Source organism: Oncorhynchus gorbuscha, linkage group LG24 (genome assembly GCF_021184085.1).
Source record: "Oncorhynchus gorbuscha isolate QuinsamMale2020 ecotype Even-year linkage group LG24, OgorEven_v1.0, whole genome shotgun sequence".
Classification (NCBI taxonomy): Eukaryota; Metazoa; Chordata; class Actinopteri; order Salmoniformes; family Salmonidae; genus Oncorhynchus; species Oncorhynchus gorbuscha.
The window spans coordinates 62,144,249-62,156,748 of NC_060196.1; the positions used below are offsets into that span (position 1 = coordinate 62,144,249).

The 12,500-nt window shown below is 43.3% G+C and overlaps 1 protein-coding gene across 1 annotated transcript in view; it reads right to left on the bottom strand.

Moving 5' to 3' along the window:
• Positions 1–866: 866 nt before the first annotated feature.
• Positions 867–12,500, bottom strand: part of LOC124012988 (disks large-associated protein 3-like) — a 314,578-nt gene continuing 302,944 nt past the window's right edge. The window contains exons 10-14 of the mRNA XM_046327092.1: positions 11,177–11,366; positions 6,153–6,471; positions 5,881–5,972; positions 5,321–5,467; positions 867–2,777 (exon numbers count right to left, since the gene is read on the bottom strand). Coding sequence (XP_046183048.1) covers positions 2,454–2,777; positions 5,321–5,467; positions 5,881–5,972; positions 6,153–6,471; positions 11,177–11,366 — 1,072 coding nt within the window. The 3' untranslated portion in view covers positions 867–2,453. The remainder of the gene's footprint in view (positions 2,778–5,320; positions 5,468–5,880; positions 5,973–6,152; positions 6,472–11,176; positions 11,367–12,500) is intronic.

A 12,500-nucleotide genomic window follows, 5' to 3' on the forward strand; every position in this document is an offset into this window, starting at 1 on the left:
CGGCTTGGAGGGAAATCATATATTTTTTTTCTTTTCTGTTTTTGTCTCTTAAATTCAAATGTTTTTTTTTTTTTTCAAATCCACAGTATTTCAGAGCCCCTTGAAAATGTTCTCAGGCAAAAAAAAACTCATCAATAATTCCTTTGTTATTGGAGACAGATAAGACCATGTGACCCACCCAGCCTACAGTATGGTACTGTGCCTTCTCTCTGTTTCCGTCCCTCGTTCCAATTCTCTTTTTTTAGAGGGGAAAAGAGAAGGGACATTGAATTATGTTTTAAAAGATTCTGGAGAGGAAGGTTTTAGTGAATTAGACTGGATTTCACTGTATAGGCAACATATGACAAGGCTTCTCAGAGAAAGGGTGAGAGAGAGAGAGGGAGAGAGAGAGAGAGAGAGAGAGAGAGAGAGAGAGAGAGAGAGAGAGAGAGAGAGAGAGAGAGAGAGAAACAGAGAGAGAGAGACAGGAAGAGAGAAAGGGAGAGAGAGGGAGACAGGAAGAAAGAGAGAGAGAGAGAGGAAGAGAGAAAGGGAGAGAAAGGGAGACAGGAGAGAGAGAGAGAGAGAGGGGGAGAGGAAGAGAGAGAAACTGTATATATTATATATATATATAATATGACATTTGTAATGTCTTTATTGTTTTGAAACTTCTGTATGTGTAATGTTTACTGTAGATTTTTATTGTTTATTTCACTTTTGTATATTATCTACCTCACTTGCTTTGGCAATGTTAACACATGTTTCCCATGCCAATAAATACAAAGAGAGAGAGAGAGAGAGAGAGAGAGAGAGAGAGAGAGAGAGAGAGAGAGAGAGAGAGAGAGAGAGAGAGAGAGGGGGTGAAAGGAGTTAATCCCTCTCTCCGTTGGAAGGGTGTGTCTTGTGCTGAAGTTACATTGAGGAGGAGGAAGCTGACAGGCAGAGAAATCGCCTGGGGCCCTTGGCAGCTCTTCGATTCATTTTGCCATTTTGCTAGTCTAACCAATCTTGAAAAAAGCATTTTTTGTTGGAAATGTAATATATCTAAAAAAGTACATCAGACTTTTTTTTTTGCTACGTAAGTCTCCTGTTTTTATGAGGCCGTTATTCCCCACACACCCTCCTCTTCTGACAGTGATTCTGTGATTCTCATTTGCCCACCAGGGGGTGCCATTGTCTCACAGTGAAAAAGGATCCCCTGTTGTGAAATTTCAATATTCTGAAAAACTCGAAAAAAAAAATAAATAAAATATAAATAAGAATCAGCCACTTTTACACTTCAGAAGGTTTATCTAAAAAAAAAGAAAACAGCTTCAAGGTTTTTTTGTTTTGTTTGTGATGTTTTCTGGCTGTCAAGTATACCGTGCCACACTAGATAGCTGGTGAACAGCATCGTTCAAAACGATGTACAAAAAAAAAAGAAAAACACACTCTCCTTCAAACAGTACACTGAGACACCCAGACAGCTGGTAGATTGATGGATGCTCGGGCCAATAGGAAGGAGTCGTGAGAGAATAAAACCTTAGGTGAATGAGTGTTGACTGGGACATGTGTAGGAGGAGGCATCCATAGTTGAATGTTAAGTGAGTGTGTATTAACACAGTCTTCAGAGGATGTAGCCAACTAGCCAAACGACGTCAAACTAGTTGATGTAGAGCCTTGGGTGATGTGGAGTGGCCATTTAGAGGGAGAATCTGCTCCATGCCCACAAGAGTGGTTGAGATTTGTGAAGCCCTTATTTCCTGTGAAGATGGAAGCTAGGCTAAGATAGGCTAAGAGGCTAAGATGAGCTAAGAGGCTAAGATGAGCTAAGAGGCTAAGATGAGCTAAGAGGCTAAGATGGGCTAAAATAGGCTAAGAGGCTAAGATGAGCTGAGGCTAAGATAGGCTAGGCTATTCCAGGCTTGGCTAGGCTACGCTATAGGTGGACAGGCATGCACAGACATGCTACTATTGCATGACTACACCTTTCAGTGACTGTCACTGTATTTTACAGCTCTATCTCTCTCTCTCTCCGACTAAAGATGAGGGAAATAAATGTGTGTGTGGAGTCAACTGTGATCCCGTAGTCACTACAGATTGTTTGTGTTTGTTTATTGGGGATTCAAAGTTCCAGGGCACAAATGGCTCTCCCCTTCTGTCTTGCCTTGTCCTTGGAATGGCATGACGATGGGACCCAGCATCCCCCAACAGTGAAGGCTTGAGAAAGTCAGTATGGCCTATATCGTCATTGGGAGAGGGATCAGTGCATGGAACTAGTGAGAGTTTTGGTTGATCTAGGATCCTCACAAAATAGGTTGTATCTCCACGTTTAGTTGGTTCCAGTGTTCAGAACCGGGTCTGAGCCTCCGGGATGTAGATCTTAATGGTTGTGGTCGTTCTAGGGTGGGATAGCTAGCTATATCTCTATATTTAGGCTGTCCCAGGCGTCTGGTCGGTTCTGTTCACTGGGATAAAGGGCTGTATCTCCATGTTCAGAGCCGGGTCTGAGCCTCTGGGATGTATATCTCGATGCTGTCGGCGCTCTCCGTGGCTGAGTTCTGTCTGAAGGAAGAAGACCTCTTGGTCTGGAGCAGTCTCCTGCGTGCCTCAGTCCTCTGTCTGTCCCCCAGGTCTAAGGACTTCTCCCGGATAGGCACGGCCCGTCCCACACCCCCGCTACGGGCCATCACCAGTACTCCTCCGCTTCCTCCTACCCCTCGTTCCACTGAGAGGTCGTTGACGCTGTCGGCACGGAGACTGCCGCTCACCCCCCCAGCTGGCTTCTTTGGTAGTGGGGGAGGAAGCTTCTTGTCATCCTGAGGGGGATGAGAGGAAGAGGGGGATGAGAGGAGGGGGATGAGGGGAAGAGGGGGATGAGGAGAAGAGGGGGATGAGGGGGATGAGGAGAAGAGGGATGAGGGGAAGAGGGGAAGAGGGGGATGAGTGGAAGAGGGGGATGAGTGGAAGAGGGGGATGAGGGGAAGAGGGGGATGAGAGGAGGGGGGATGAGAGGAAGAGGGGGATGAGGGGTGGACATTATGGAAGGACGGAGCAGGGATAATGAGGGAGATGAGGGAGAATGAGTGAAAGGGTTGAGTGAGAAAATGATTAAGATCCAATAGAAGATTGTAGGGGTGGACAGACAGACAGATAATGAGATGTAAAAACCATTAAACAAGACAGAATATTCAGACCAAATAAAGACACCAGTATCAGGATGTGAATAAACAGAGGAAGAACAATAGCTCATAGTTGCTAGTTTAGAACTTCCTGTCTCTCCTAAAAACAATCTATCAGATGTAATAAACAACACAGTGTATTTCGTTCCATCTACACACAATATAATGACTAAGCAAAAAATATTTGTAATTTAAAAAAAACACATTTTTGTTTTATTTGTTTTACTGAAATACCTTATTTACATAAGTATTCAGACCCTTTGCTATGAGAATTGAAATTGAGCTCAGGTGCATCCTGTTTCCATTGATCATCCTTGAGATGTTTCTACAACTTGATTGGTGTCCACCTGTGGTAAATTCAATTGATTGGACATGATTTGGAAAGGCACACACCGGTCTATATAAGGTCCCACAGTTGACAGTGCATGTCAGAGCAAAAACCACGCCACGAGGTCGAAGGAATTGTCAGTAGAGCTCCGAGACAGGATTGTGACGAGGTACAGACCTGGGGAAGGGTACCAAAACAATTTCTACAGCATTGAAGGTCCCCAAGAACACAGTGTCCTCCATCATTCTTAAATGGAAGAATTTTAAGACACTTCCTAGAGTCAGCCGCCGGGCCAAACTGAGCACTCGGGGAGAAGGACCTTGGCCAGGGAGGTGACCAAGAACCCGATGGTCACTCTGACAGAGCTCCAGAGTTCCTCTGTGGAGATGGGAAAACTTTCCAGAAGGACAACCATCTCTGCAGCACTCCACCAATCAGGCCTTAACGGAAGAGTGGCCAGAAGGAAGGCACATGACAGCCCACTTGGAGTTTGCCAAAATGCACCTAAGGGACTCACACCATGAGAAACAAGATGCTCTGGTCCGATGAAACCAAGATTGAACTCTTTGGCCTGAATGCCAAGCGTCACGTCTGAAGGAAACCTGGCACCATCCCTACGGTGAAGCATGGTAGTGGTGGCAGCATCATGCTGTGGGGAGGTTTTCAGTGGCAGGGACTGGGAGACTAGTCGGGAAAGAGGGAAAGATGAACAGAGCAAAGTACAGAGAGATCCTTGAGACAAATCTACTCAGGACCTCAGACTGGGGTGAAGGGTCACCTTCCAACAGGATAACGACCCTAAGCACACAGCCAAGACAACGCAGGAGTGACGTCGGGACAAGTCTCTAAATGTCTTTAAGTGGTCCATCCAGAGCCCAGACTTGAACCTGATCGAACATCTCTGGAGAGAAAATAGCTGTGCAGCGACGCTCCCCATCAAACCTGACAGAGCTTGAGAGGATCTGCAGAGAAGAATGAGAGAAACTCCCCAAATACAGGTGTGCCAAGCTTGTAGCGTCATACCCAAGAAGACTCGAGGCTGTAATCGCTGCCAAAGGTGCTTCAACAAAGTACTGAGTAAAGGGTTTGAATAATTATCGAAATGTAATATTTAATTATTATAAGCCTTAGCTCAGTAACTAGCATAACTGGTTGTTTAATGTTGAGCTAAGCCTTAGCTTGTCAACTAGCATAACTGGTTGTTTTATGTTGAGCTAAGCCTTAGCTTGTCAACTAGCATATTTGCAAAAAATTCAAATAACCTGTTTTTGGTTTGTCATTATGGGGTATTATGTGTAGATTTGAAGGGGAAAATGTAATCAATGTTATAGTAAGGCTGTAACGTAACAAAATGTGGAAAAAGTCAAGGGGTCTATATACTTTCTGAATGCACTGCATTTTAGAAGTATTGCCATAAAGCTTGGAAACAACTCAGTCATTTTAGAAGTATTGGCATAAAGCTTGGAAACAACACTCAGTCATTTTAGAAGTATTGCCATAAAGCTTGGAAACAACTCAGTCATTTTAGAAGTATTGCCATAAAGCTTGGAAACAACTCAGTCATTTTAGAAGTATTGCCATAAAGCTTGGAAACAACACTCAGTCATTTTAGCTCAAACAGGCTCAGTTCCTTTCATTCAGAACTAACACAAAGCTTTAGAGCTCAATGCCATTTCGGCTCAAAGCCTCTCTCCTCAATTTCTTATGACGTTGTGCAGTTTCACAGCCAGGGCTTGCTCGCGGGGGCAGCAGCACCATCTGTGCCACTCTCTGACACACCGCCATCTTGACACTCTGGGGAATGACCCAGGATCAGGAGGCAGCAGGGTCAAGCCGACACCCCAGCTCTCACCTTCTTGTCTGGGGGAAGCCTCCAGCCGGAGTCCTTGAGCCTCTGGAGGTGCTGGAACTTGACCCTGACGTCTTCCATGTTGAGCTGGAGCAGGTCCCAGAGCCCTGACAGGTCCTGAGAGGTGGGCTGGGGGTATGCTGAGGGGTCCTGGAGGGATGAGGGGTGGAGGGAAGGGTCATTTTTAAAAATTCATAAGTAGGATGGGAATCACGAGAACCAGTTAGGAGAAAACTGTGAATAAACTGTAGAATAAATGGCCATAGTTAGGGCTATGAGTTCTTCATAGGTAGACAGAGAACACAGACACTCCCTAACCATAACCCCTAACCCCAATTGTAACCCTTAACCTAATCCCTAAGCCTAAAATAGGCTTCTTGTGGGGAGATGTCCCTGCTTGTATGAGTTTTTTCCCCCTTGGACACACACACACACACACACACACACACACACACACACACACACACACACACACACACACACACACACACACACACACACACACACACACACACACACACACACACACACACACACACACACACACACACACACACACACACCACGCTTTGCTGGCACAGACGGAAGAACTGCTGGACCTTCTGGGTCATGAGAATCTGGGCACTGCCCACCGCGTTACGGATCAGCTCCAGAACTGGACAGGAAACACACAGGAAACAGGAAGAGGGGGAGTCAGTACACAGGAAGTAGAAAGTAAAACGTGTGTAATTTGTGAGCTGAGGTTTAAACCAGTCCGTATTTCCTATAACTTAGTCCTCTTTCTGACAGTCCCCACCCATCATCCAATGCCCCCCCCTCCTTCCCCTTTCCTCACCCTCCTCCGGCAGCTCGTTCTCCTCCGCCTCTCTCTCCATGTTCTGACACCATCCCTCCATCCTCTCCACCTCCATCTGAAGGAGGCGTAGGAAAAACTCTCCGTCTCTCAGACAGGGCGAGGCGCGACCAGAGTCAGGCAGACTCCGAGGGCCCCCCTCCAGCGAGGGCTGGGGCGTACCTGTCCAGCCTCCACGGTCCGCAGCGAGGGGTAGGGGGGAGTGGGCCCGCGGGGGCAGTGGGGGGATCTGGTGATTGTCTGTAGCGTAACCATCCTGGACATAGTCTTCTCTGTAGGTCCACTGGCCCTGGGTGTGCACCTAGAGACAACCAGTAGCAACAACCAGTTATGCTAGTTGATAAGCTAAGGCTTAGCTCAACATAAAACGACCAGTTATGCTAGTTGACAAGCTAAGGCTTAGCTCAACATTAAACAACCAGTTATTCTAGTTGACAAGCTAAGGCTTAGCTCAACATAAAACAACCAGTTATGCTAGTTGACAAGCTAAGGCTTAGCTCAACATTAAACAACCAGTTATGCTAGTTACTGAGCTAAGGTTTAGCTCAACATTAAACAACCAGTTATGCTAGTTGACAAGCTAAGGCTTAGCTCAACATAAAACAACCAGTTATGCTAGTTACTGAGCTAAGGCTTAGCTCAACATAAAACAACCAGTTATGCTAGTTGACAAGCTAAGGCTTAGCTCAACATAAAACAACTCAACACAGGAAGTTTGTGACTTAAGCTCCCTAAAAGAATAAAAGGGTTTAATTCAAAGCAAGTCAAGTTAGTTTGATGGAGAGGATACTTTTAAGTGAAGATTGTAACTTTCTGTTGATAAACTTCTTGGATATAGGGGGGGGCTCTTTTAATTTTTGGATGAAAAAACGTTCCCGTTTTAAACAAGATATTTTGTCACGAAAAGATGCTTGACTATGCATATAATTGACTTCTTTGGAAAGAAAACAACTCTGACGTTTCCAAAACTGCGAAGATATTATCTGTGAGTGCCACAGACCTGATGCTACAAGCGAAACCAAGATGAAATTTCAAACAGGAAATGCCCCAGATTCTGAAAGCGCTGTGTTCCAATGTCTCCTTATATGGCTGTGAATTGGCCAGGAATGAGCTTAGGCTTTCTGTCGATTCTCCAAGGTGTCTGCAGCATTGTGACGTATTTGTAGGCATATCATTGGAAGATTGACCATAAGAGACTACATTTACCAGGTGTCCGCTTGGTGTCCTCCGTCAAAACTATTGCGTAATCTCCAGCTGCGTGTATTTTTCCATTTACTTCAGAGGAGAAACCCAACTGCCACGAATGATTTATCATCGAATAGATATGTGAAAAACACATTGAGGATTGATTCTAAACAATGTTTGCCATGTTTCTGTCGATATTATGGAGTGAATTTGGAAAAAAGCTTGGCGTTGTAATGACTGAATATTCAGGGTTTTTTCTTAGCCAAACGTGATGAACAAAACGGAGCGATTTCTCCTACACAAATAATCTTTTTGGAAGAACTGAACATTTGCTAACTGAGAGTCTCCTCATTGAAACATCATAAGTTCTTCAAAGGTAAATTATTTTATTTGAATGTTTTTCTTGTTTTTGTGAAAATATTGCCTGCTGAATGCTAGGCTTAATGCTATGCTAGCTATCAATACTCTTACACAAATGCTTGTGTAGCTATGGTTGAAAAGCATATTTTGAAAATCTGAGATGACAGTGTTGTTAACAAAAGGCTAAGCTTGTGAGTGAACATATTTCTTTCATTTCATTTGCGATTTTCATGAATAGTTAACGTTGCGTTATGGTAAGGAGTTTGAGGCTATGATTATGCTCCCGATACGGGATTGCTCGACGCAAGTTAATAGGAAGAAGTGGAGGGACTATCATTATGTAATGAGGATGAAGTGGACAGGAAGCACAGTTGAAGTTGGAAGTTAACATCCACTTAGCTTGGAGTCATTAAAACTTGTTTTTCAACCACACAAATGTCTTGTTTACAGACTATAGTTTTGGCAGGTCGGTTAGGACAGCTACTTTGTGCATGACACAAGTAATTTTTCCAACAATTGTTCACAAACAGATTATTTCACTTATAATTCACTGTATCACAATTCCAGTGTGTCAGAAGTTTACATACACTAAGTTGACTGTGCCTTTAAACAGCTTGTAAAATTCCAGAAAATGATGTCACGGCTTTAGAAGCTTCTGATAGGCTAATTGACATCATGTGAGTCAATTGGAGGTGTACCTGTGGATGTATTTCAAGTCCTACCTTCAAACTCAGTGGTTCTGAAAATCAAAAGAAAGCAGCCAAGACCTTTTTTTTTAAATAGACTGGTTCATCCTTGGGAGAAACACCATGGGACCACGCAGCCGTCATACCGCTCATGAAGGAGATGCGTTCTGTCTCCTAGAGATGAACGTAATTTGGTGCGAAAAGTGCATATCAATCCCAGAAAAACAGCAAATGACCTTTTGAAGATGCTGGAGGAAACAGGTACAAAAGTATCTTTATCCAGAGTAAAACAAGTCCTATATCGACATAACCTGAAAGGCCGCTCAGCAAGGAAGAAGCCACTTCTACAAAACCACCATAAAAAAGCCAGGCTATGGTTTACAACTGCACATGGGGACAAAGATCATACTTTTTGGAGAAATGTCCTCTGGTCTGATGAAACAAAAATAGAATTGTTTGGCCATGATGACCATCTTTACGTTTGGAGGAAAAAGGGGGAGGTTTACAAGCGAAGAACACCATCCCAACCGTGAAGCACGGTGGTGGCAGCATCATGTTGTGGGGGTGCGTTGCTGCAGCAGGGACTGGTGCACTTCACAAAATATATGCATCATGAGGTAAGAAAATTAGGTGGATATATTGAAGCAACAGCTCAAGACATCAGTCAGGAAGTTAAAGCTTGGTCGCAAATGGGTCTTCCAAATGGACAATGACCCCAAGCATACTTCCAAAGTTGTGGCAAAATGGCTTAAGGACAACAAAGTCAAGGTATTGGAGTGGCCATCACGAAGCCCTGACCTCAATCTAATAGAACCTTTGTGGGCAGAACTGAAATAGTGTGTGCGAGCAAGGAGGAATACAAACCTGACTCAGTTACACCAGCTCTGTCAGGTGGAATGGGCCAAAATTCATCCAACTTATTGTGGGAAGCTTGTGGAAGGCTACCTGAAATGTTTGACCCAAGTGAAACAATTTAAAGACAATGCTACCAAATACTAACTGAGTGTATGTAAACTTCTGACCCACTGGGATGTGATGAAAGAAATAAAAGCTGAAATAAATAATTAAAATAAAGTGGTGATCCTAACTGACCTAAAACAGGGAATTTTTACTGGGATTAAATGTCAGGAATTGTGAAAAACTGAATTAAAATGTTTTTGGCTAAGGTGTATGTAATCCTCTGACTTCAATTGTCGATAAGTCCTTTAATGATGTACTGAAGTCCCAATGGGGATGAAGAGGACAGGAAGTACATACATTCTTTAATTATGTACTGAAGTCCCAATGGGGATGAAGAGGACAGGAAGTAGATAAGTCCTTTAATGATGTACTGAAGTCCCAATGGGGATGAAGAGGACAGGAAGTAGATAAGTCCTTTAATGATGTACTGAAGTCCCAATGGAGATGAAGAGGACAGGAAGTAGAGACGTTCTTTGAAAATAATAAACATAAAGCAGCCAAACTGGCGTTGCATATTATCCTCATGCAGGAGCTAGAGATGCTAACTACTACTAACTGCTACTAACAAACTAACTAACTATCTACCTAATTGATAGCTAGTTAACTAACCAACAAAATGCTAACTAACTTTCTTCGGCTTCATCTGCCTGTTGCTGTAAAACTTTAATCTTTCGCTTAACCGCGTCGATGCTGTTGTTTCCAGACATTGTCTTGTTTGCGAGCGTAGGCTAAGCCTAGTTAGATTTTTCCTTCTCTAAAACGTTTCTTAGAACTTCAACTTCAGCTGGAGTTGTCCTAGTTCAACTAACAAACAAACTAACTAACAACTAACTAAATAAATACCTGCTAATAAACTAACCAACTAACTAACTAACGAACTAACTAACTGCTAACTAACTAACTAAATACATAGATACTAACTAACTAACTAACTAACTAACTAACTAACTAACCAACCAACCAACCAACAAACTAACTGCTAACTAACTAACTAAATAAATACCTGCTAACTAACTAAATAAATACCTGCTAATAAACTAACCAACTAACTAACTAATTAATGAACTAACTAACTGCTAACTAACTAACTAACTAACTGCTAACTAACTAAATAAATACCTGCTAATAAACTAACCAACTAACTAACTCATGAATTAACTAACTAACAGCTAACTAACTAACTAACTAACTGCTAACTAACTAACTAACTAACTCAATAAATACCTGCTAACTAACGACCTAACTAACTAACTAACTAACTAACTAACTAACTAACTAACTAACTAACTAACTAACTAACTAACTAACTAACGAAACAAATACCTGCAAATAAACAAACTAACTAACCAACTAACTGCTAACAAACAAACAAACAAACAAACTAACTAACTAACTAACTAACTAATTAACTAACCAACTGCTAAAAAACAAACAAACTAACTAACTGCTAACAAAAAAACAAACTAACTAACTGCTAGCTCACTCACTCACTCACTCACTCACTCACTCACTCACTCACTCACTCACTCACTCACTCACTCACTCACTCACTCACTCACTCACTCACTCACTCACTCACTCACTCACTCACTCACTCACTAACTGCTAACTAACTAAATAAATACCTGCTAATAAACTAACCAACTAACCAACTACGTAACTAACCAACTGCAATCCAACTAACTTACTAACTAACTGCTAACTTATCAACTAGCTCATTTACTTACCAACTAACTAACTAACTAACTAACTAACTAACTAACTAACTAACTAACTAACTAACTAACTAACTAACTAACTAACCCCACCACTGACCGTGCGGTGGTACTCTGCGTACTGGTCGGCTGGCCCTGGCTCTGAGGAGTGTCTCTGGAAGGAGCAGCCGAACTGGGGACTCTTATCCTGGGTAGGAACAGCGATGGTGAGGCCTGCGTAACCCCCCTCTGGATCCAGGTCTGCCTGGACGCTGGCCGTCACGCTGTTGGAGCGCTTGAACCGAGCACGTCTGGGAGGAGAGGAGGGGAAGGAGGGGAAGGAGGGTTGGGCTGTATCTACTGTAAATACACACGGACACTATTCATGCAGAGACAGACAGATGAGGGAGATTGAGGGAATTTTTTCCTTTGTCAGATTCAACTTCGATAATAACTGGGTGTAACCATGACTACTGTGTATACACCCGGAAAAGGGTGAGAGTGTGACACCCGGGGACAGAAAGGAAGATACAGAGACAGAGAGAGAGACTGTAAGGAAGAGAGAGAGAGAGAGAGAGAGAGAGAGAGAGAGAGAGAGAGAGAGAGAGAGAGAGAGAGAGAGAGAGAGAGAGAGAGAGACAAAGAGAGAGAGACAAAGAGAGAGAGAGAGAGAGAGAGAGAGAGAGAGAGAGAGAGAGAGAGAGAGACAGAGAGAGAGAGAGACAAAGAGAGAGAGAGAGAGACAAAGAGAGAGAGAGAGAGAGAGAGAGAGAGAGAGAGAGAGAGAGAGAGAGAGAGAGAGAGAGCGAGAGAGAGCGAGAGAGCGAGAGCGAGAGCGAGAGAGACGTCCGCTCACCAACCAAGACTTCACAAAATGGGACAAACACCAAATTGAGACTCAGCACGCAGAATTCTGCAAAAATATCCTCCGTGTACAACGTAAAACACCAAATAATGCATGCAGAGCAGAATTAGGCCGATACCCACTAATTATCAAAATCCAGAAAAGAGCCGTTAAATTCTATAACCACCTAAAAGGAAGTGATTCCCAAACCTTCCACAACAAAGCCATCACCTACAGAGAGATGAACCTGGAGAAGAGTCCCCTAAGCAAGCTGGTCCTGGGGCTCTGTTCACAAACACAAACACACCCTACAGAGCCCCAGGACAGCAACACAATTAGAACCAACCAAATCATGAGAAAACAAAAAGATAATTACTTGACACATTGGAAAGAATTAACAAAAAAACAGAGCAAACTAGAATGCTATTTGGCCCTACACAGAGAGTACACAGCGGCAGAATACCTGACCACTGTGACTGACCCAAAATTAAGGAAAACTTTGACTATATACAGACTCAGTGAGCATAGCCTTGCTATTGAGAAAGGCCGCCGTAGGCAGACATGGCTCTCAAGAGAAGACAGGCTATGTGCTCACTGCCCA